The 20,806-nt window shown below is 36.3% G+C and overlaps 1 protein-coding gene across 5 annotated transcripts in view; it reads left to right on the top strand.

Moving 5' to 3' along the window:
- The window catches only part of EVI5 (ecotropic viral integration site 5), a 197,265-nt gene that overhangs the window by 52,724 nt on the left and 123,735 nt on the right, over positions 1 to 20,806 (top strand). For 4 of the 5 annotated variants that reach the window (XM_028087639.2, XM_028087637.2, XM_028087636.2 and 1 more), the window contains 7 exons: positions 5,775 to 5,964; positions 6,606 to 6,830; positions 7,611 to 7,685; positions 13,485 to 13,610; positions 14,827 to 14,970; positions 16,163 to 16,252; positions 16,352 to 16,449. In XM_028087639.2, the coding sequence (XP_027943440.1) occupies positions 5,775 to 5,964; positions 6,606 to 6,830; positions 7,611 to 7,685; positions 13,485 to 13,610; positions 14,827 to 14,970; positions 16,163 to 16,252; positions 16,352 to 16,449 (948 nt within the window). The remainder of the gene's footprint in view (positions 1 to 5,774; positions 5,965 to 6,605; positions 6,831 to 7,610; positions 7,686 to 13,484; positions 13,611 to 14,826; positions 14,971 to 16,162; positions 16,253 to 16,351; positions 16,450 to 20,806) is intronic. The other variant, XM_028087638.2, reaches the window with a different exon arrangement.

Consider the following 20,806-nt stretch of genomic DNA (forward strand, 5'->3'; position numbering starts at 1 on the left):
ATCCAGCCCTGCATCAGGCTCTGTGCTCAGCGTGGAGTCTGCTTGGGATTCTCTCTCTCCTTCTCCCTATGCCCCTCCTACTCATTCTGTCTCTCTCTCTCTCTCTCAAATAAATAAATCTTTAAAAAAACAACAATAAAACAAAATAGATACATTTAATGTATAAAAAATAGTCCTTTACAAAGTAATAGTCATTATTTTAAAAAAAGTTTAAAAGGGCTCTCAACAATAGAAAGCAGTAGTTTCTCACCTAATTGTCATTACTTCTAGTGTCATTAACCACAGACAGTATTTTCTATAAATTTTTATAAAGTTGATATATAATTTGCAATCAGAAATAAATGCTCAGTTCTTTTTTTTTTTTAAAGATTTTATTTATTTATTTGAGAGAGAGAGAATGAGAGATAGAAAGCACGAGAGGGAAGAGGGTCAGAGGGAGAAGCAGACTCCCCGCTGAGCAGGGAGCCCGATGCGGGACTCGATCCCGGGACTCCAGGATCATGACCTGAGCCGAAGGCAGTCGCTTAACCAACTGAGCCACCCAGGCGCCCCATAAATGCTCAGTTCTTAAGTATAGTTTGATTTTGGACAAATTTGTGTATAACCCACATGCCCATTAACACATAGATGATTTCTATCATGGTAGAAAATTCCTGTCATCCCAGAAAATTCCCTTGTGCCCTTTCTAGCAAACTCACCCCCCTGAAATCTCTCTTCTGATTTTTAATGTCATCGAAACATTTTACCTGTTCTTTTTTTATATAACACTTTTTTGAGCTATAACTCATATACATACAATTCACCAGTTTAAAGTATACAATTCAGTGTTTTTTCAAGTATTCAGAGTTGTATAATCATCACTACAAGAAAGCACATGTCCATTAGCAGTCACTGTCCATTCCTTCTTGCTCCTCTCACTTCTCCTCCAGTTCTCAGCAACAACAAATCTACTTTCTGAGTTCTAGATATTTTATATAGGTGGAATCATCCAATATGTTTCCTTTTGTGACTTCTTTCACTTAGCATAATGTTTTTAAGGTTTGTCCATGTACCAATATTTCACTCCTTTTCATGACCAAATAATACTCCATTATATGGCTATACCAGTGTTTTTTTAATCCATTTAACAGTTGATGGACATTTGGATTGTTTCCACTTTTTTGGCTAGTATGAGTAATGCTGCCATGAACATTTGTTGTGTAAGTTTTGTGCAGCTGTCACCACAGGGAACTGACATTCATTAGCAGTCACCTCGTGTCCCTTCTTGGGCATGGATTTTCATTTATCTTGGTTATATACCTCGGACTGGAATTGCTGGTTTACATGATAATTCTTTGTTTAATCATTTGAAGAATTACCATACTGTTTTCCAAAATGGTTTTACCATTTTATAGTCCCACAAGTAGTGTCTAGTGTCCTATGCCTCCATTTCTTTACCAACATTTGTTATTAAGCCTTTTCGATTACAGTCATCCTAGTGGTTGTGAAGTGGTGTCTTATTATGGTTTTGGTTTGCATTTCCCAAATGATTAGTGATGTTGAACAACTTTTCATGTGCTTATTGGCCATTTGTATACCTTTTTTTGGAAAAATGTCTATTCTGGTTCTTTGCCCATTTTTTAATTGGGTTGTTTGTCTTTATCACTGAGTTGTAAGAGTTTCTTACATATTCTAGATATAGGTCTTCTGGCTTGCAAATATTTTTTCCCATTCTGTGAGTTTTCTTTTCCCTTTCTTGATGGCATCAAGGAAGGTATGAAACATTTTTAATTTTGATGAATTCAATTTGTGTGTGTGTGTGTTTATGTGTATTTATTTATTTAGTTACTTGTGCTTTTGGTGTCATTTTTGAGAAGGCTTTACCTAACCCTGAGTCATGAGGACTTACTCCTATATTTTCTTCCTATACTATACTTGTTCTTGAACTTCATATATGTGGAATCATGTAGTATATGCTTTTTTTGCATCTGACTTCTTTCACTCAACCTAACATTTATAAGGTTCATCTATGTTATATGTATCAGCAGTTTGTTTCTTTTTATTACAGAGTAATATTGCAATGAATGAATATATCACAATTTGATCACTTATTTTTTCTGGATATTTGGGCTGTTTCTAGGTTTTAACTATTATGAATTAAAGCTTCTATGAACTTTCTTCAAGTCTTTCTCTTGTTGGGTCATATGAAAATGTATTTAGTTCTTCAAAGTTGTTGAAGTATGACATCACTATATGACAGTTACAAGTGCTCCCATCCCAGGGAACACTTGGTATGGTCAGTCTTTAAAATTGTAGCCATTCTAATGTATACATAGTTTGATTTGATTTGATTTTTATTTTATTTATTTTATTTATTTATTTATTTATTTATTTATTTATTTATTTATTTGATATTTATTTTTTTTGAAGATTTTATTTATTTATTTGACAGAGAGAGACACAGCGAGAGAAGGAACACAAGCAGGGGGAGTGGGAGAGGGAGAAGCAGGCTTCCCGCGGAGCAGGGAACCCGATGTGGGGCTCGATCCCAGGATCCTGGGATCATGACTTGAGCCGAAGGTAGACGCTTAATGACTGAGCCACCCAGGCGCCCCTACATAGTTTGATTTTAACTTGCATTTCTTTGATGACTAAAGATGTTAAGTGTTTTTTGATTGCTTATTGGCCGCTTGATTATCTTTTTTTGTAAAGTGTCAGTTTTAGTCTCTTACTCATTTAAACAGCTGTGTTGTTTGCCTTAATTATTGATTTTAAGAGTTCTTTGTATATTCTGGATACTAATCTTTTGTCAGATACATATGTTGAGAACATTTTGTTCTCAGTGTATGGCTTACCTTTTCATTTTCTCAATGGTATCTTTTGAAGAGCAGAGTTTTAAAGTTTGATGAAGTCCACTTTATTTTTTAATCAATTTTCTCTTTTATGGTTAGTGTTTCCTTGTGTCTTGTTAACACATTTTGTCTCCTCCAGGGGTAAAGGCTTTTTCCTGTTTTCTTCAAGGAGTTTTAATAGTTTAACTTTTATATTCATGGCTATTGACCATTTGTGTCATTTTTATATGTCATGGTAGGGACCGTATTTTATTTTTTTATTTTTTTAAAGATTTTATTTATTTGACAGAGAGAGAGAGGCACATAGAGAGAGGGAACACAAGCAGGGGGAGTGAGAGAGGGAGAAGCAGCCTTCCCGCGCAGCAGGGAGCCGGATGCGGGGCTCAATCCCAGGACCCTGGGCTCATGACCTAAGCCGAAGGCAGACGCCCCGTAACTGAGCCACCCAGGCACCCCTGTTTTATTTTTTTTATTTTTTAATGATCTTATTTATTTATTTGACAGAGAGAGAAACACAGCGAGAGAGGGAACACAAGCAGGGGAAGTGGGAATGAGAGGGGGAAAAGCAGGCCTCCCACGTAGCAGGGAGCCCGAGGTGGGGCTTGATCCCAGGACCCTGGGATCATGACTGAGCCTAAGGCAAATGCTTTACTACTGAGCCACCCAGGTGCCCCCGGGACAGTATTTTAAGTAATGTAGTATCTTTATTTGGAATACTTCATTTATACATTTTTTCTTACAGTTCTGTGTATTTGTTTATGTTATTTCACTATCCTTTGAAGATAAACTGCTTTACCCTCTTCTCTAACTCACCCATGATTGCACTTGGCATTCCTGCTTATACCAGAAGTTATAACTTGGCAATCTCTGAGACCTTTCTGACTCTCTAAAAGCCTTCTGTTTAGGCACTTTTTCATCTATATTTCCATTATATCTCAAACTTACATTTAACTTAGGAAATACCATTATTTTCTTTTTAACTCCATGTCTCTCTATTGATGGTAGTGCTATAGTTTAGTTACTTGGCCTATAGCAAGCACTCAATGAATAATGAACTGAAATACAGGACTTAGGTTCAGGTTGTTTCAGTAGTTTGTTTCTCTATTCCATTTAGAATTCTGAGGGATTAGACTCATACATAAAAGTATTTACATATATTTACTAATTTTTCCATAGGATATATTGCGGACTTACTGAAATAATATCTGTGGAAAAAACAGTACTTAAGTAAAACATTATTTTTTTCTAATAAAGAATATTTATAGCAAATAGTTGATCCTTAATTTGCCTGGTTGTATAAATTTTTCTGTTTCTGGCAATATTTGGGATATTTTATATAAATTACTGAAATGGAAATGTATTAAATTATCCCATGAATAAGGATAGAATTTGTTCAGTTTGTGTTATTGTGTTGTATTATTGAATATGACATATTTGGGATTTGAAGTTTTTTTTAATAGGGGAATTTTGATTTTATTTCATCTCAGTCAATATTTAATGTACTTTGTACTGAGTTAAATGCTGTCAGGGATATAAGGATGAGTAAATTATAAATATAAAGGGTGTTTCTGTGGTCTGTTCAGTAGGGTTTGACACCTATGTTTCTTTCCTTTATTAGTTTTTATTTATCTTAAATTATTACTGGGAGCATTTCTTATATCCTAAGCAGATGACTTACTCAAGAAATTACTGGAAGTAAATAGAAGTCATGTTAAAAACACAAATAGATCTTTTAGGACCCTTATTTGAATGACATGTAATTCACATCTTTATAGTGATGGAGCCACATTGTCCAAACTTTTTTTATAGTCTGTGTCTTTATAAAAGAAATAATGCTTTTGATGTTGTGGTGAGTCATAGAATTGATCTCTGAAATTATCTTAATTCATCTTTCAACAGATAAGGAAACACAAAGGCGATAGGGCCTTAAGAGTGAAGAGGTCTTAGTTTGAGAGTGCAAACCCAGTGATAAATAACAGCTGTTAGTTGGCCTGAGTTTTTGGGAGATAGTAGGGATTATGGAGATTGAGTGGATTAAAGTCCTCTATCTAAAGGGAGAAGCTCTTACTCTGCTACACTTTGTTGTTCCTATGCAGAAATATGGGCCTGGTTTTGCCCTATCTTTTTATTTTCCAAGAGAACCCCAGAATTGTAAATAAATATAAATATATGTGTATATAAACAAATAAGTAAAATCTTCCAATTTTAATATTAATAATTGTTCAATTTATACAAACACTGCATGGCCAAACAAAACACTCTGGGCAGATTTATACATGGGTAGAGAAAAATTAAAAAAGAGACGGGATTTGGATGATTTGTACGGCTTTGCCTTGCTTTTTTCTAGCGCAGGACATATTCTAAACATATTAGGATTAGTTCTTTCATAGAATTTGTTATACCTGTTCCAACTGTAGTTTCTTTTTTCCTGAAGCCCTCCCAACTATTTTTCTCACCAGATTTCTCCTAATTTGTATTGTTAGTGGAGATGAAGGGAAATTATAGTGGGACTAATAGCACTAAAATATTTAATATAACTTACCATCAAGTTCTGAAATTGTGGGGCACCTGGTGGCTCAGTCAGTTAAGCATCCAACTCTCGGTTTCAGCTCAGTTCATGATCTCAGGGATGTGAGATCAAGCCCTGTGGCAGGCTCTGCGCTCAGTGCAGAGTCAGCTTGAGATTCTTTTCCCCTCCCTCTCCCTACCCCTCTGCCTCTCCCCCTGCTCTCTCTGTCTCTCAAATAAATAGTCTTTAAAATTTTTTTTAAATTGCTATGCTTAGATGACAAAAATAGCAGTAATTTTATAGATGCCAATCAGATATTATTGAAATTATGCATATTCTAAAACCATAGCTATAGTGAAGCTCTAAGTATCATCATTACTTCATCAAGTATCACTGTGAAATTAGATCTTGAGCAATTTTTAATTATGTTTTAGATTGTTAGAGACGGATAGTAAGTCTTTAAGATCTGTAAATGGGTCAAGAAGAAACAGTGGCTCCTCCCTTGTATCAAGTTCATCAGCCTCTAGCAATCTCAGCCACCTTGAAGAAGATTCTTGGATTCTTTGGGGAAGAATTGTTAATGAATGGGAAGATGTACGCAAAAAGAAGGAAAAGCAAGTTAAGGTATTTGTATTCTTTGTTGAAGTTCTTCCTCTTATCCCAAAGGGGCATGAAGGCATGGATTAATAGAAGATTTTAAAAAATCAGATTCTAGTACTTTCCAAGTGCTGTAATAGAGCTCTGCTTTATATGTTTTCATTTATTTGTGCCCATATAAGTTTTGACTTGTACATATCAGTTTTTATAGATGTATCCTAATCGTAGAAATATATAGCTGAAAATTATTTTAGAAATTAAATCCTCACATTTTATAGATTCAGGAATGAAGTCATAACATCTGATATCTTTGACTTATCAGTATTTAACTTTTTTTGCCTAAAACACCCCTTTGAAAGATAATGGTTATTGTGCTTTCATTCACAGCTCTGCAGATTATCAATTACTTCCTTAGTAGCTTTAGAGGCCATCCTTTGGGAGAAATGTCAAGAATTTGTCCATGGCATTGTAACCCTCTGAACAGAATAGGATACAGTCTTAGCCTTGGTTAAAAGGTTCCCTAGTATTCAGAGTAGCTTTGTGAATTATAAATTTGATAAAGTGTTCTACTCCATTCCAACCCCCAGTAAGTCTTCTTTGGCTTTTAAGGTAAGAGACTTAACTGGTTCATTTTTAAAATTTTATTTTACTTTTATTTTTATTTTTAGGAGCTTGTTCGTAAAGGGATACCCCACCACTTTAGAGCAATAGTTTGGCAACTTTTATGCAGTGCACAAAGTATGCCAATTAAGGATCAGTATTCAGAACTCCTGAAAATGACCTCACCATGTGAAAAATTGATCCGAAGGGACATTGCTAGAACTTATCCTGAACACAATTTTTTTAAGGAAAAAGATAGCCTTGGACAGGAGGTTTTATTTAATGTAATGAAGGTAAGTTCTATTTATTCATTTTTTGAAATGAATTCTCAGAAGATTGAAATTATACATATAATGAAGCATGGACCCTCGGCACAATAATCAGTTTCTTCTGCAAAAATTGGTTGTTAGCCTAATTTCTGCTTTATTTTTGATGCTACATTACTGTCTAGTTTAGAGAACTTAGAAAATTCATCACTTTGCTTAGTACTAGTTGGTTGAAATCAAATAACCTATAAATCACTATATGCCATAGAAAGATCATTTATGAAAATGGATAATTTATCTTCTGTGAGTTTCACAATCTAGGAACAAAGTTTTCTGCTTACTGTGGCCAGCACTGTTAAAAATTCTTAGCCCTTAAAAGTGTGTGCCATTGTAATTTTTTCTTTCAATATTGCCTTTTTTCTTCTCATAATTCCTTTCCCTTTCAACTACCTCTGCGAATTAATTTCTTCTTAAACCATCTCAGTTTTTCCAGTGCTTTACCCTAACCTTACTCTGGTTTTAGCTCAGATAAACATTTTTTAAACTTAGTTACTTCACTGAGTACAAATTCCTTTATTTTCTTGTCCTTAGGGGCTGTCAGTTTCTAATTGGGAAATTGTCAAAAGAAAATTTTATATAATAAATCACCTACTTTTTAAACACAGGATAGCTTGTATAACAAGCAAGCAAAAGCTTTTCTAAAAAAATACATGGTCTTTACTCCACTATCTCACAATTTTTAGGTTTTTAGAGAAGGAAGATATAATACATCATGTTAAAGTATTCTGAACATTTTTTACTTTTTAGGCATATTCTTTGGTGGATCGTGAGGTTGGTTACTGTCAAGGAAGCGCTTTTATAGTTGGATTGTTGCTTATGCAGGTAAGTTTGTACAAGTATTAAGTATCTGATTAAGTTCTTTATTGAAGTTGGAGAATTTAAAAATCATCCTTGTTTTTATTAAGCATTAGATACTGGAAATTTTTCCCTAGGCATAATTTAAATAGGGATATTTAGTTTGCAATTTAAAATATTAAAAGTGTTGAAAATAACACATGCAATAATATCCTGCCACTAAACAAAATTTCAACTTCTTGGTATCTACATTTGGACCATAATATTCCACTAAAGCCTGTATCTACTTTTAAATCTTAACTTATATGTCAGTATTTAATAAAGACTCATCTTTTCCAAACCAAGGAGGACATGATTGAAGTGTTGATATGAAAATCTTACTAATATTATACATCTTTGCAAATTTACACAGAAATTTTGGTTGTCATAAAGTTGAGGGCATGTTACGCCTACCTTGTTATAGGCTCTAAAATAGAGGTACTCAGTTATTCTTACTGCCCCAGAGATATAACATATTTCCATCACCATCGAATAATCTTGGAGTGGGTTCGGGTGGGATGTTTTCCGAAGTCAGGGACAGGATCATCATTTATATCTTTGAAGGGAAATGGTAAGTAGTGTTTTCTCTTCACCTTTGTTTAAGTTTTTTTTTCAAGTCCATCATACTCTATATTATTCTCAGACTAAAATGTAATCCGAAGAGAAACCTTGGAGATAGCTTGATTTGAGTCATATATACTGGTTTTTGCATCTCAGTACTACACTGAATTCTGTGAATGTCGGCTAGATTGTTTAGTCTCTCTCTGAGCCTTAATTAGGTAATACTATCTACTTTCAGATTCATTGTGAAGTCATATGAGATAATAAATGTAAAAACCTAGCATAGTGTTTGCCACATAGTAGACGTGCAATAAAAGTTCAGTGTCTTGCCCAAGATCACTTTTCTTGGTTGATAAAAGCAGAGTAGGAATCTGAAACTGTTTCCCCATTCTTCGCTTCAGTTTCCCTAGAGTTCTGCCTGAGTTTTAAAGCTCTATAACTGTGACATACTTTTCTGAGTAGCAAAAACCTGATGTCAGAGACATTGGTTTATAATAAAAGTGACAGATTTTTATTTTGTTTTATGACATAAGAACTACTACCAATTGTAGGATAATTGTCCATTTTTAGGTGACATTGGATTGTAAATAATAAAAACAAAACTAGATTTGTTAACGTCGAGGTGTGACGGTTTTGTACGATTGTGTTTTTTCCTAGTTTGTAATTGATTAGTATTGGTAGGATTTTTACTATTGAACTCAAGCATTCCTATTATCAATCCAGTGATTTTTTTTCATAATTCTATGCCTTTTACTTTCATATTAGCTCCAAAATAACCTTTCAGTAGTCATTTCTATTGAGCATTTAAAGAGCAGCTTTTCCTTACTTGAGTTAGGAATCTCATAACAGCAGACCTAGCTCTGTAGGAATCCCAAGGGGCCATCACATTTTCCTTCAGGATACTGTAGGCTGGTAGTGGTTCTTTTATTTAGTGATTAATTTACTTGGCTAGTATTGTCAATGGCCCCTAATACATTACCATAATAATAATTTTCTAGCCCAGGGCCATAAGCTAGAAAGCCCCCTCTCTTTGTTTCTAAAGCTTATTCTGATACACCCTGTGCTCTCTTGCCTCCCACATACTAGCTTGGCAACGCAACTTGGAGTCTGAGAAAAAAATTTTGCAGAGTTAGCTTAATTAGTACATGTTGTTTTAAAATAGCTAAAAGTGCTGGCTATATGTTTTGTGTGTATCTTAATACTCATATAAAATTAGGTAGATTTTGTCACCATTAGACCTTTGCAAAAGGTATGGATTCTCTTTAAGTTAGTGTCATAGAGAAAATATGTAGCAGCGCAATTGCTCTAAAATTCAAGTGCCCAGATTTCTAATAGAAAGGAGTGGCTATAAAACAACTAGGTGATTGTTCTTCATATTTATATTTCACTTGGTGTCATACTTTTTCATTTTGTGACCATTGTTTCAGTCTTTTTGAGAAGGGCCCACTGATTTTTTTCTTTGGGGTCTTTTATTCAATTACTTCAACTCACTTTTTAAAAAATATTGTCAGTTCCCATGTCAGTGCTGTTGCAGAGGAGGAAGGGAATGAAACTGCTTTTGATATGTTCAGAAGAGAAGAATTTCTTATAAGACAAAAACATGTATTCATTCCCACTGTGACTAGAATGAGGGGTGGTAGAGGTGGAATGCAAAGGGGAAGGTAGTGGTAGGAGAAGAGGTTAGAGAAGTAGTAAGGGGTCATGTAATGTAGGATCTTGTAAGGATTTTGGCTTTTACTGAGGATATGAGAAGCCACTAGAGTGTTTTGAGCTGTAGAGTGAAATGGTCTAATTCATGCTTTGAAACGATCACTCTGGCAGTTCCATGCTGTACGGGGAATAGGCAGTTAGGAAGAAAGCACAGGGAGGTGGCAGAGTGACCCATGAATGATGTAGGAAAAACACCGAGTTCAAAGCTGATGGCCAGGAAAAAATTCTTGAGATGTCTTTGGTGCAAAAGGTGGTTTTTAATAAAACACGGAAACAGAACCCATGGGCATAAAGAGTTGTCCTGGGGTCATGAGGAGTGGCCCATTATATACTTTGAAGTTGGGAGGGGTTAGGGATATTGTAGTCTGTAAGGAGTTTTGGAAACAACGTTTCCAGAACCTTGAGGGAGCTAGCTATTGTTGGGTAAAGGTCATTTATTCCTGTCTAGTAAAACCTTAGTCATGAGACCCTTCAGATGTTTATCAGTGGGTCGTATTTTTGGGGGATGATTGCCAACATGTATCTTGGGGGGTAGAGATAAAGGAACTTTCCAAAGGAATTTTTATATGTTAGAGTAGACTTACAGGATCCTGGGATTGGGCTAAGATTGCCTTTTGTCCTTAGCAAAATATTAACATTGAGGCAGCTGAGTTCCTGGAGGAATATTGCTCTGCCTGTGTCATGGTCTTGTCAGTGGAGCAGAATGGAGAGACTTTTCTTCTGCTTTTGTTTCCCACATCAGTGAAGAGCCTTGTGGAGTTGTCCAGACAATGGGCTGCTCTTTTGATAGTGGTTTGGACTAGCTGTGAATGGTCGGAGGTGGTTGATTCTTGAAATAATTTGAATTTAGAGCCAACAGGAGTTACTGAAAGATTAGATGTGGAGTAAAAGAGGAAGGAGATTGTGATGATGCATATGGATTTTGAGTGGAAGTCTGGGCAAGGAATGGCAGGGTAGGAAATTACAAGTGGTTTGAGATGTCTTTTGGACATCCAAGTGGAAATGTAAGTAGGGCATTTGAAAATAGGAGACCAGAACTAAAGGTTCAGGCCAGTAGAAGAGAGAGTCTAGGGGTTATAAAAAGGGCACAGATGCAGGTAGGATGGTATTTGTGGTGGTGTGAGAATGGGAAAATTCTGTTCTAGTTGCTTCTAGTTTTTAAAAAACTGAAATACCAAATAAGATCATTAGCTTAGAGTTGAGTGGGAAGGAGGTAATGGAAGCTTGAGGACAGAGAAGTTTGAAATCGTGGCCTAGGAGAATGAGAGTGATTGAATTAGGGAAATAAAGTATACCAGAAGCATTAAATACCCACTGACATTAGTGGTCCTGAATTCAAAGTGAGACCGGCCAGCATGGTTAAGTGTTTTGTTTTTACCCAGCCACTTTCTGCTATCTAGATGTAGTTGTAGAGTTGGATTTATCCAAGGGTGGAGTTTTTGAGTTGGAATTATTACTGAGAGAGAAAGGCAAGAGTAATTGTGGATATAAGTGAATGAATAAATGTAACAGGGTAGGTAGCAAAGAGCACAGGAACAGAAAAAAGGTAGTGTGCTATAAATGACTGATATGCTTGCAAAGTCATATAGCTGTAAATACTCTGTGTGTATTAATCTTCATTGCAACCCTATGAAATAAGTGCTGTTAATTTACCCATTTGATATATGTTGAAACTGAGCAATAGAGAGGTTGAGTAATTTACTGAAGGTCACAGAAACAGAACCCATGGGCAGAAGGAGTTGCACTGGGGTCATGAGGAGTGGCCCATTATATACTTTGAAGTTGGGAGGGGCTAGGGATAGCGTAGCCTCTCCCACTCTATTAAGTGGTATTTGAATCTTAAGTGGTGTGGCTCTAGAGCCTGAGTGAGGATCATTGGAGGAAAGGAAGGCAAAGATCTGCTAGGCCAGGGAATTAGTCCTCATGAAAATGAGGAGGGTTTGGGTCAGTGACCTAGAGGTTTGTAGATACTACAAAAAAGAAGAGTCATAAGTAATACCTACAGGTATTGTTTCAGAGAGAAGGGGGAGTTAATGCAATGACAATGAGTCAGTAAGGTCTAGGGAAGGACATATACCTCTCTACTCCCTGGCTTCTTCCAGTGCTATGGGAGAGAAAACAGCCACCTTAGCAGAGACAAGTTTCAGTTAGAGGAAAATGGTGAAAGAACATTTGGTAGAGAGATTGAGGATGTATGTAGGATATTTTGTGGATGGCAGTTTATGAGTTCTAGAAAGTGCTGTGGAAAGGGTTTAGGGAAGGCTGAATATAGGGTTAGATTAAGGAGCAGTAGAACCACATGGGATGAGAGTTCTGGGTTGTTGGGCTTCTTGCAGTGAAGTAAAAAAGTGGGGCTATAGGGCTTGAAGGGATTGATAGGAATAGTCTCCAAGGCAGAACTGTGGCTGTGTGTGTGGGGAGGAAGGAAGTACAGGTTTTACCAACAGTAACACTTGACTTCTATCCGTGACTGTGTCAAGGCCAGGAAAAAGGTTATTAGAAGCAGTCTTTAATAAGAAGAATACCTAGAGAACCTTTGAGTTTCCTCTTTTAAAACACATTGATATAATGTGAGTGAATGAGCATTAGAAAATTAGAAAATATTCAGAATATCTGTGTAGCTCTTCCATTCATTATCTTATTTGGTAGAGTTTTTCTTGTGAGTTATACATAAAATGTGAAATTGGTACTTTTAAACCTTGCTTACAGATTCTTTGAAAATTTATTTTACAAGTTTGTGTGTGTGTTTAACATTTCTGCTCAGAACTGTTGAAAGTTTTCCCATCGCACATAAGGTAAAAGTCCACATCCTTACAGTGGCTTCTAAAACTCTATGTCATTTGGTTCCCTGTATTTCTCCTTCATAACCTAACTGCACTTGTAGAATTCCTCCTAATTAGTAGTCTCCTATATGCTGTTCCTTTAGCATGCCAGTTGTGATTCTACTTCAAGGCCTTGTTTTATTCATTCTCCCAGGACTGTTCTTTCCTCAGTCCCTCCCTTATTTCTTCAGTATTCTGTTCAAATGCTCCCCTATCAAGGGACTTTCCCTAATCTGCCTACATAAAATAGCAGTGTATCTTCCAGAATTTCCTGTTATCCTACTCTATTTTATTTCTGTAGCACTCAAAACCATCTGGCATACATACTAATTGATTTATTACATTTATTGTCTGTCTCCCCGCAGTAGGATGTTCAAGTTCCATGAGGGTAGAGTGTTTATTTTGTTCACTGGTATATACCCAGAAAAACAGAAGTATCTGGCTCTAAATGAATCTTGGTTTATTGAATTCATGAATTAGGGAAGTGAGGCAGTTAGTCTCAGAGGTTATAAGATTTAACTTCTCATTCTGAGAATGGGAGATTGGAACCTTTTGATTGCTACTTAACATTGTATCACATGGTCACTTAAAACAGTGTTTATAGATGAATGGGTACTTAGTTTAAATAGAATTTAGCTTATTTGTGTATCACAGAACATTAACCTATGTTGCTTTTTTTCCCCTCCTAATGTAGATGCCAGAAGAAGAAGCTTTCTGTGTATTTGTTAAATTAATGCAAGATTATAGACTTCGTGAACTTTTTAAACCAAGTATGGCAGAATTGGGCCTTTGTATGTACCAGTTTGAATGCATGATACAGGTAAAATTGTAGTGTTTTGTTTCTTTTATAAAGATTTTATTTATTTGACAGAGAGAGACACAGGGAGAGAGGGAACACAAGCAGGGGCAGAGGGAGAGGGAGAAGCGGGCTTCCCGCGGAGCAGGGAGCCCGACGAGGGGCTCGATCCCAGGATCCTGGGATCATGACCTGAGCTGAAGGCAGACGCTTAACTACTGAGCCACCCAGGCGCCCCTAAAATTGTAGTGTTAACAAAAAGGCATATTGCCTTTATATTTGTGTCATCTTGGTTTGAATGACAGCTAAGCAAATTTAATGTTAAAAGCATTATAGCAATTGAAAAATCAGTGTTTTAATGATGTGATCATTTGTTGATTGGTTAACACAATTTAGGCCTACTTCCCAGTTGGATACCGTTTACAGGTAGATCACAGTCTGGAACTTGACTGCAGTTTTCAGATTCAGACTTTAAGCATTTTTGCCAAATCTATCACAGCCACATTGCCTAACTGCATGAGTTTCCTTTTTATGCCCTATTGTGTTCTGTTGTTATATAGACTATGCTCTCATAGGAGCTCATGACATTATGACACTGACATCAGTTCATTTCCTTTGAGACTTGGCTGTTCTGGTTCTTTCAGTCCTTTCTCCTACCTTTCCCTTTTTATCTCACTCTTTTGCTAGCCTGTAATCTTTTCTTAAAATAAGGCTTTTATGTTGCTAGTTTAAGACCAAGAGTCTAGTGACTGTGTGAGGGTATACAGAAGAGGAGGAGAGGAATCAAAATCAAGTGAAAAATATATTTTGGAATATTTACCTTTCTGGAGTTAATTTACATATATAGTAGACATATATATTATTAACTAATACATATATATTATATGCCAGTAATATATATAGTAAGCAATATATATATATATGTATTTTTTGAAGATTATTTGGCAGAGAGATAGAGAGTGAGCACAGATAGGCAGAGCGGCAGGCAGTGGCAGAGGGAGAAGCAGGCTCCCCGCGGAGCAGGGAGCCCGGTGCGGGGCTCGATCCAGGACCCTGGGACCACGACCTGGGCCGGAGGCAGACGCTGAACGACGGAGCCACCCAGGCGCCCCACATCTTAACTTTTCTAAGTGATGCCTAATCTTTGTGTTTGATATAGGCTTATCTGGTATACACACAGTAATCTGGTTTAAAATGCTCAATTTTACTGTGTTTTAATTAATTCTTTTCCTTTCTTTAGGAGCATCTTCCAGAGCTCTTTGTGCATTTTCAGTCTCAGAGTTTTCATACCTCAATGTATGCGTCATCCTGGTTTCTGACTATCTTTCTTACGACTTTTCCATTACCAATTGCAACAAGGATATTTGATATCTTTATGTCTGAGGTAAGCTAATGGGCAGGCTGAGCAAAGGAATCATTGGGTTAATCATTAGTGCAAAGCAGTGAGGAGAGCAATAAAGGAGAGCCATGTGTTCCATACTAAACTACTTACTTTGATATTCTCCTTTAAACCTGTAATAACCTATAAACCTATAAGTAAATAGGTTTAATAGTAATAGTAATATTTATTAAATAGTAAATAAATAAAATAAATCAATTAAATAACTAAATAACTAAATAAAATAAATAAACCTATCAAGTACTGTTAGTATGTTTAATAGATGATAGATGAGGAAGCTGAGACTTACTGGAAGGTTAAGTAGCTTGTCTGTGGACACATAGCACATAAGTAGTGTAGTAACCATCGTTCAAATACAGGCAGTCAAAATCTGGAGCCCACACTCTTAAACAAACCTCTGTATCACTTCCTGATTGATTTAGTGAGAATTAGTGAGAAGTGAAATTTGCCTTACAGTTAATATTATTGCTCTGCATCTGTTACCCAAAGAGCAAGAAGTAATGAATATATTTTTTTTCTATTCCATGAATATATTGCAGGTGTAATCGTCATTGTCATGTTGTAGTCATCTTTTGTCTTTTATTCTATATTTTGGATGAGAAGGTAGGCAGGTTAGGTGACAAATGGTTGGTAGCACTTGAAAGTGTTATTAATTAGAATTAATAATGGCTGGCTGGCTCAGCCAGGAGAGCATGTGATTCTTGATCTCAGGGTCATAGAGCTTACTTAAAAATAACTAACTAACTAACTAAATAGAGTATCTTAATCAAACCCAGTGTTAATTGTTGTTAATTACATCTTGGGAAGATTAGTTTATATTACCTAGTTAAATTAGTTTAGTTTGGAGCCAGGAAACTGTGATTTGTGTACTAACCCTCCTGGTTCAGGTACCAAAGCTGTCCTTCCACTTATTTTTGTAAATAGTTTTCTTGGAACATAGCCATGCCCATTTGTTGTGTTATCTCTGTCTGCTTTTGGTCTTAGTGGCAGAGTTGAATATTTGTGACAGTAACCACGTAGCCTACAAAGCCTAAAATATTTGCTATCTGACTTTTTACAAAAAAAGTTTGCCAGTTTCTAGTAAGACAAATGTTTACCTTAGTATTCTTTTGAATGACTAGTTTTTGTCAATGGGAGAGTAAGACAAGTTTGGCTTTATAAAAATGTGTTTCCACAGGGTTTAGAAATAGTGTTTCGAGTAGGATTAGCACTTCTTCAAATGAATCAGGCAGAACTGATGCAACTTGACATGGAAGGGATGTTACAGGTAGGTCAGTTCATGATTTCTTGAGTGTCTTTAGATTTTACTGTTAGTCAGTAAGAAACAGCACTAAGTAGTTCTTATACTTTGCTTGTGTTTTATTAGCACTTTCAGAAGGTCATTCCACATCAGTTTGATGGTGGTCCAGACAAATTAATCCAGGCAGCTTACCAAGTCAAATATAACTCAAAAAAAATGAAAAAGTAAGTATTTTATATTTTGGTTTTTAGTCATGGGTGTTTGTTGAAGCATATAGGAGATTAAATAGAAGTGTCAAAACAGTTCAATGATAAGTGCAGTTTTCTTCCTCAGTTTATAGAACTGTAGCATTTTATTTGGTGGTACTGGTTTCAATGTAACATTAAAGTTGGAATTTCATACTTCTCTTAGTAGTGGTGCTTGGGACCATTATGTATTACCTGTGAAACTCCCCTTTCCCATTCCACATCGACTGGAATTAGGAACCTATGAGTGTGCTGTTATTTTGAAAACCACTTCTGTGGTGTGATCCAACTTCACTGACATTCTTTTCTGCTCAACCCCAGACTGTAACTTAAGTTCGGGATTAGCCTAACCAACAAGGTAGGCATGAGGTATGGATTGAGAATTTAAGTTTTTGTTTTTTTTAAAGATTTTATTTTTATTTTGATAGAGAGAGACACAGCGAGAGAGGGAACACAAGCAGGGGGAGTGGGGGAGGGAGAAGCAGGCTTCCAGCCGAGCTGGGAGCCCGATGTGGGACTCAATCCCAGGACTCTGGGATCATGCTGGGCCGAAGGCAGATGCTTTACGACTGAGCCACCCAAGCACCCTAAGTTTTTTTTTTTTATTGTATATTCTTTTTTTTTAAACTTTTTATTTATTTATTCATGAGAGATAGAGAGAGAGAGAGAGGCAGAGGGAGAAGCAGGCTCCCAAGGAGCAGGGAGCCTGATGCGGGACTCGATCCCAGGACCCTGTGATCATGACCTGAGCCGAAGGCAGACGCTTGACCATCTGAGCCACCCAGGTGCCCTGTGTATTATTTTCTAATGAAACTTTTCTTGATATATATTTAATGGAAGTCCAAGGTAAGCAGTCTTGGCCCCCAAAGATTTTTTGAAATATGGTAAAGGTATTAAGAATGACAGCTCTTGTTCTTCCAGCTTCCGGTATTTAAATAAATCTTAGCCAGAGGTCATAATTACCATTCCTGACACTATTTTCTGTGGTACAAGATACTTTATAATGATAGCAATACTATATGCTAACAGTTCTCAATATCTTCACTGCTGTAACATAAAATTCCATTCAAATGTATGACATATTCCCATGGATCTTCCTACCCAGGAAATATATTAGAATATGAGTGAGAATTTTGTTATTAAAATTAGCTCTAGGGGCACCTGGGTGGCTCAGTCTGAGGTTAAGCATCTGCCTCCGGCTCAGGTCATAATCTTGGGGTCCTGGGATCGAGCCCCGCATCGGGCTCCCTGCTCAGTGGAGAGTTTGCTTTTCCCTCGCCCTCTGACTCTCCTCCCCGCTTGTGCTTGCTCTCTCTCTCTTTCAAATAAATAAATAAAATCTTAAAAATAAATAAATAAAATTAGATCTAATTCACAAAAACAAGCCAATTTATGAGCTTTCACTATTATTATTAATAAATTACTTGTGAAATTACACCATGATGTTGAGACATTATTGACCAAAAAGCAATTCTGTTCTATAATTGATAAAACCTTTAGGAGCCATGTCAACTTCCAGCTCTTGGTAAAACCACATTTAAATCACACTAGCCAAAAAGAGAATTCATTTTACTTTAATTACAGAGAACAGCATAACTGATTTTCTTTTTAGATTTTATTTATCACCATTATAATCCCATTTCTGAAATTCTGGTTATGCTATTTACTTGTCAAACTTATGACCCTCTAGTTCTTTCACTCTCTTACTCATACAATATCTCTATTCCACGTTAAGATCTCTACTCTGATGTTAAATAGCCTTCCTCTGATCCAAATAAGTATACTTCGTCTGATGTTTTGTACCCTGTGTTCATGTAGCCAAGTGTCAGAGAACATTGCATAAACAAATTGCTGGCAGTAAGTTGTATCTGCATTGCCACTTCATGTGTATTTTTATTGACCTTGATTAATTATCCCATTCCCCATGGGAATGGGGAATTATTTCAAACTTTGCCATTTTTCCCAGATTCTGTACCCATTTTGCCCTAACACTTTGGCAGGGTATTTTGCTTGTTAATTCATCAGCCATCATTTTTCAAGCTCTCTGAACTTTTTCTCCTATAATTTCCAGCTTACAGAGTTAGCCATATTTCTTTTCTTCCCTTTTCAGAATATAGTATTTCTATGCCTTTACAGTGCTAATTCAGGATGTTATTTCCATCTCCTCCACGTCCTTGCTCCACTAGTTGTTTCTACTTTTATCTTCATCCCTTCTTTCTGTTTCATTTTCTTCAATGTACAAAGGTATTTTTGAGTTCTGACTTAAAAACAACAAAACAAAACCTACCTCAACATAGCATTCATTCTCCTTTTATGAAACTTGTGAAGGAAAGAATAGTTTACTCATTAGCTCCAGATCATATTTCATATGCCATTTTTTTTTCATTTGGGACATTTTTCAAATATACAGAGAGACCCTGGAATAATAAATATCCATATGCTTATCATCTAGATTAAACAGTTAATATTCATCTTTTTAAAAATTTTAATTCCAATATAGTTAACACACAGTGTTATATTAGTTTCAGGCATACAATATAGTGATTCAGCATTAATATTTTGTGATTTACTTCATCTGTTTTCTTAGTGGATAAAATTATATTTTTTTGAAAGTAAATTATAGAATTCATGACATTTCACTCCTTCAGTATTCAGTATATAAGGCAGGATGAAGGACATAGAGTGATGGGGTGCAATTTTAGGTAGAGCACTCAAGGATAGAGCACATAGACTGATAAGGTACCATTTGAGCAGATACCTGAGAAAGTGAGAGAGCAAACCATGTGATAGTATTCCATGCTGAGAGAACAGTAAATGTAATGACTAAGGCCAGAATGTGAGCAATACTTTTTTTTTTTTAATTAAAAAAAATTTGTTTTCTTTTTTTTTTTTGTGATCGATATGTTTAAAGAATAGCAAAAAGCCGGTGTGACTGTAGCATAGGTAAATAGTGTGTTGGCCAGTGAAATCCAAAACATAGTAGGGAGCAAGGGGTATTTAAAGCTGGGCTGTTTTATAAGGTAGTTACTACCTACATGTGGCTATTTAAATTTTGAAAACTGAAGATTTAATTCATCAGTTATATTAGCCACATTTCAAGTGCTCATTGTCACTTAGATTTGGCTAGTGGCTACCATATTAGACAGCACAGATCTAGAACATTTTCACTGTTGTAAATTTCCGTTGGACATGTTGGCCTCCTCACGGACCAGACTTACATTTTTAAGTCTAAGGGGAAACCATTAGAGATTTTTGACAAAAGTGACATCACCTTATTTCAAAATTTCACTTTTTGCTGTCTAGAAGAGTAGGTAGAGGTTGGCCAAGTGAAGAGAAGGCAGGCATTTTAGGCAGAAAGGTAATATGTACAAAGGCTCAGAGGTTCCTTTAAGACAAGAAATTTGCAAGCAGTCATTCTTAGGCTTTGGTTTTTTTGTTGTTGTAATTTTTTTTTTTAAGATTTTACTTATTTTTTGACAGAGAGACAGCGAGAGAGGGAACACAAGCAGGGGGAGTGGGAGAGGGAGAAGCAGGCCTCCCGCTGAGCAGGGAGCCCGATGCAGGGCTCGATCCCAGGACTCTGGGATCATGAACTGAGCCGAAGGCAGAGACTTAACGACTAAGCCGCCACCCAGGTGTCCCTGTTGTTGTAATTTTTATTTTGGTATACTTTTAAACTTCTTAAAAAGTTATAAATAATATGTGTGTATGTAAGTAAAACCCATACCCATTTTTAGGGGATCCATTTGAGAATAAGTTAGGTTACTGTGCCCTTTTTTCTTAAATACTTGAATGAATGTGTACTTCCTAAGAACAAGGACTTTTATTTTTTAGCAGAACCCAATAGTTAATCAAAATCAGGAAATTATCATAGATACAGTACTATTACCAAATTCCCAAAGCATGTTCAAGTTTTATCACTTGTCTCAGTAATACTCTTTGTAAGTCTCCGCTTTCAGACCCCTGCCTAATCCTCTCTCCTGTCCACTCCCTACCCCTCACCTCCTGGGTTTTGGATCCACTTTAAGTACTCCAGGATCATGTATTGCATTGTGTCAGATCAATCTCCTTTAATCTGAAACACTCCCTCCACTCTTCTTGTATGTCTTGACCTTGATATATTTGAAGAGTACAAGCTAGTTATTTTGTGGAAAATCCCACAGTTTGGGTTTTTCTTAAATTTCCTCATGAGTAGATTTAGGTTGTGCATTTTTGGCAGGTATACCAATGATGTGTCTTCTCAATTAACCATGCGGTGGGTGCATGATATTGGTTTACCTCAGAATTGATGATGGTATCTGTAATCATTGGGTTAAGGTGATGTCTGCCAAGTTTA

The sequence above is a fragment of the Eumetopias jubatus genome, unplaced genomic scaffold (assembly GCF_037043125.1).
Source record: "Eumetopias jubatus isolate StellerSeaLion01/CBP00866 unplaced genomic scaffold, mEumJub1_p1.0 scaffold_4, whole genome shotgun sequence".
NCBI lineage: Eukaryota > Metazoa > Chordata > Mammalia > Carnivora > Otariidae > Eumetopias > Eumetopias jubatus.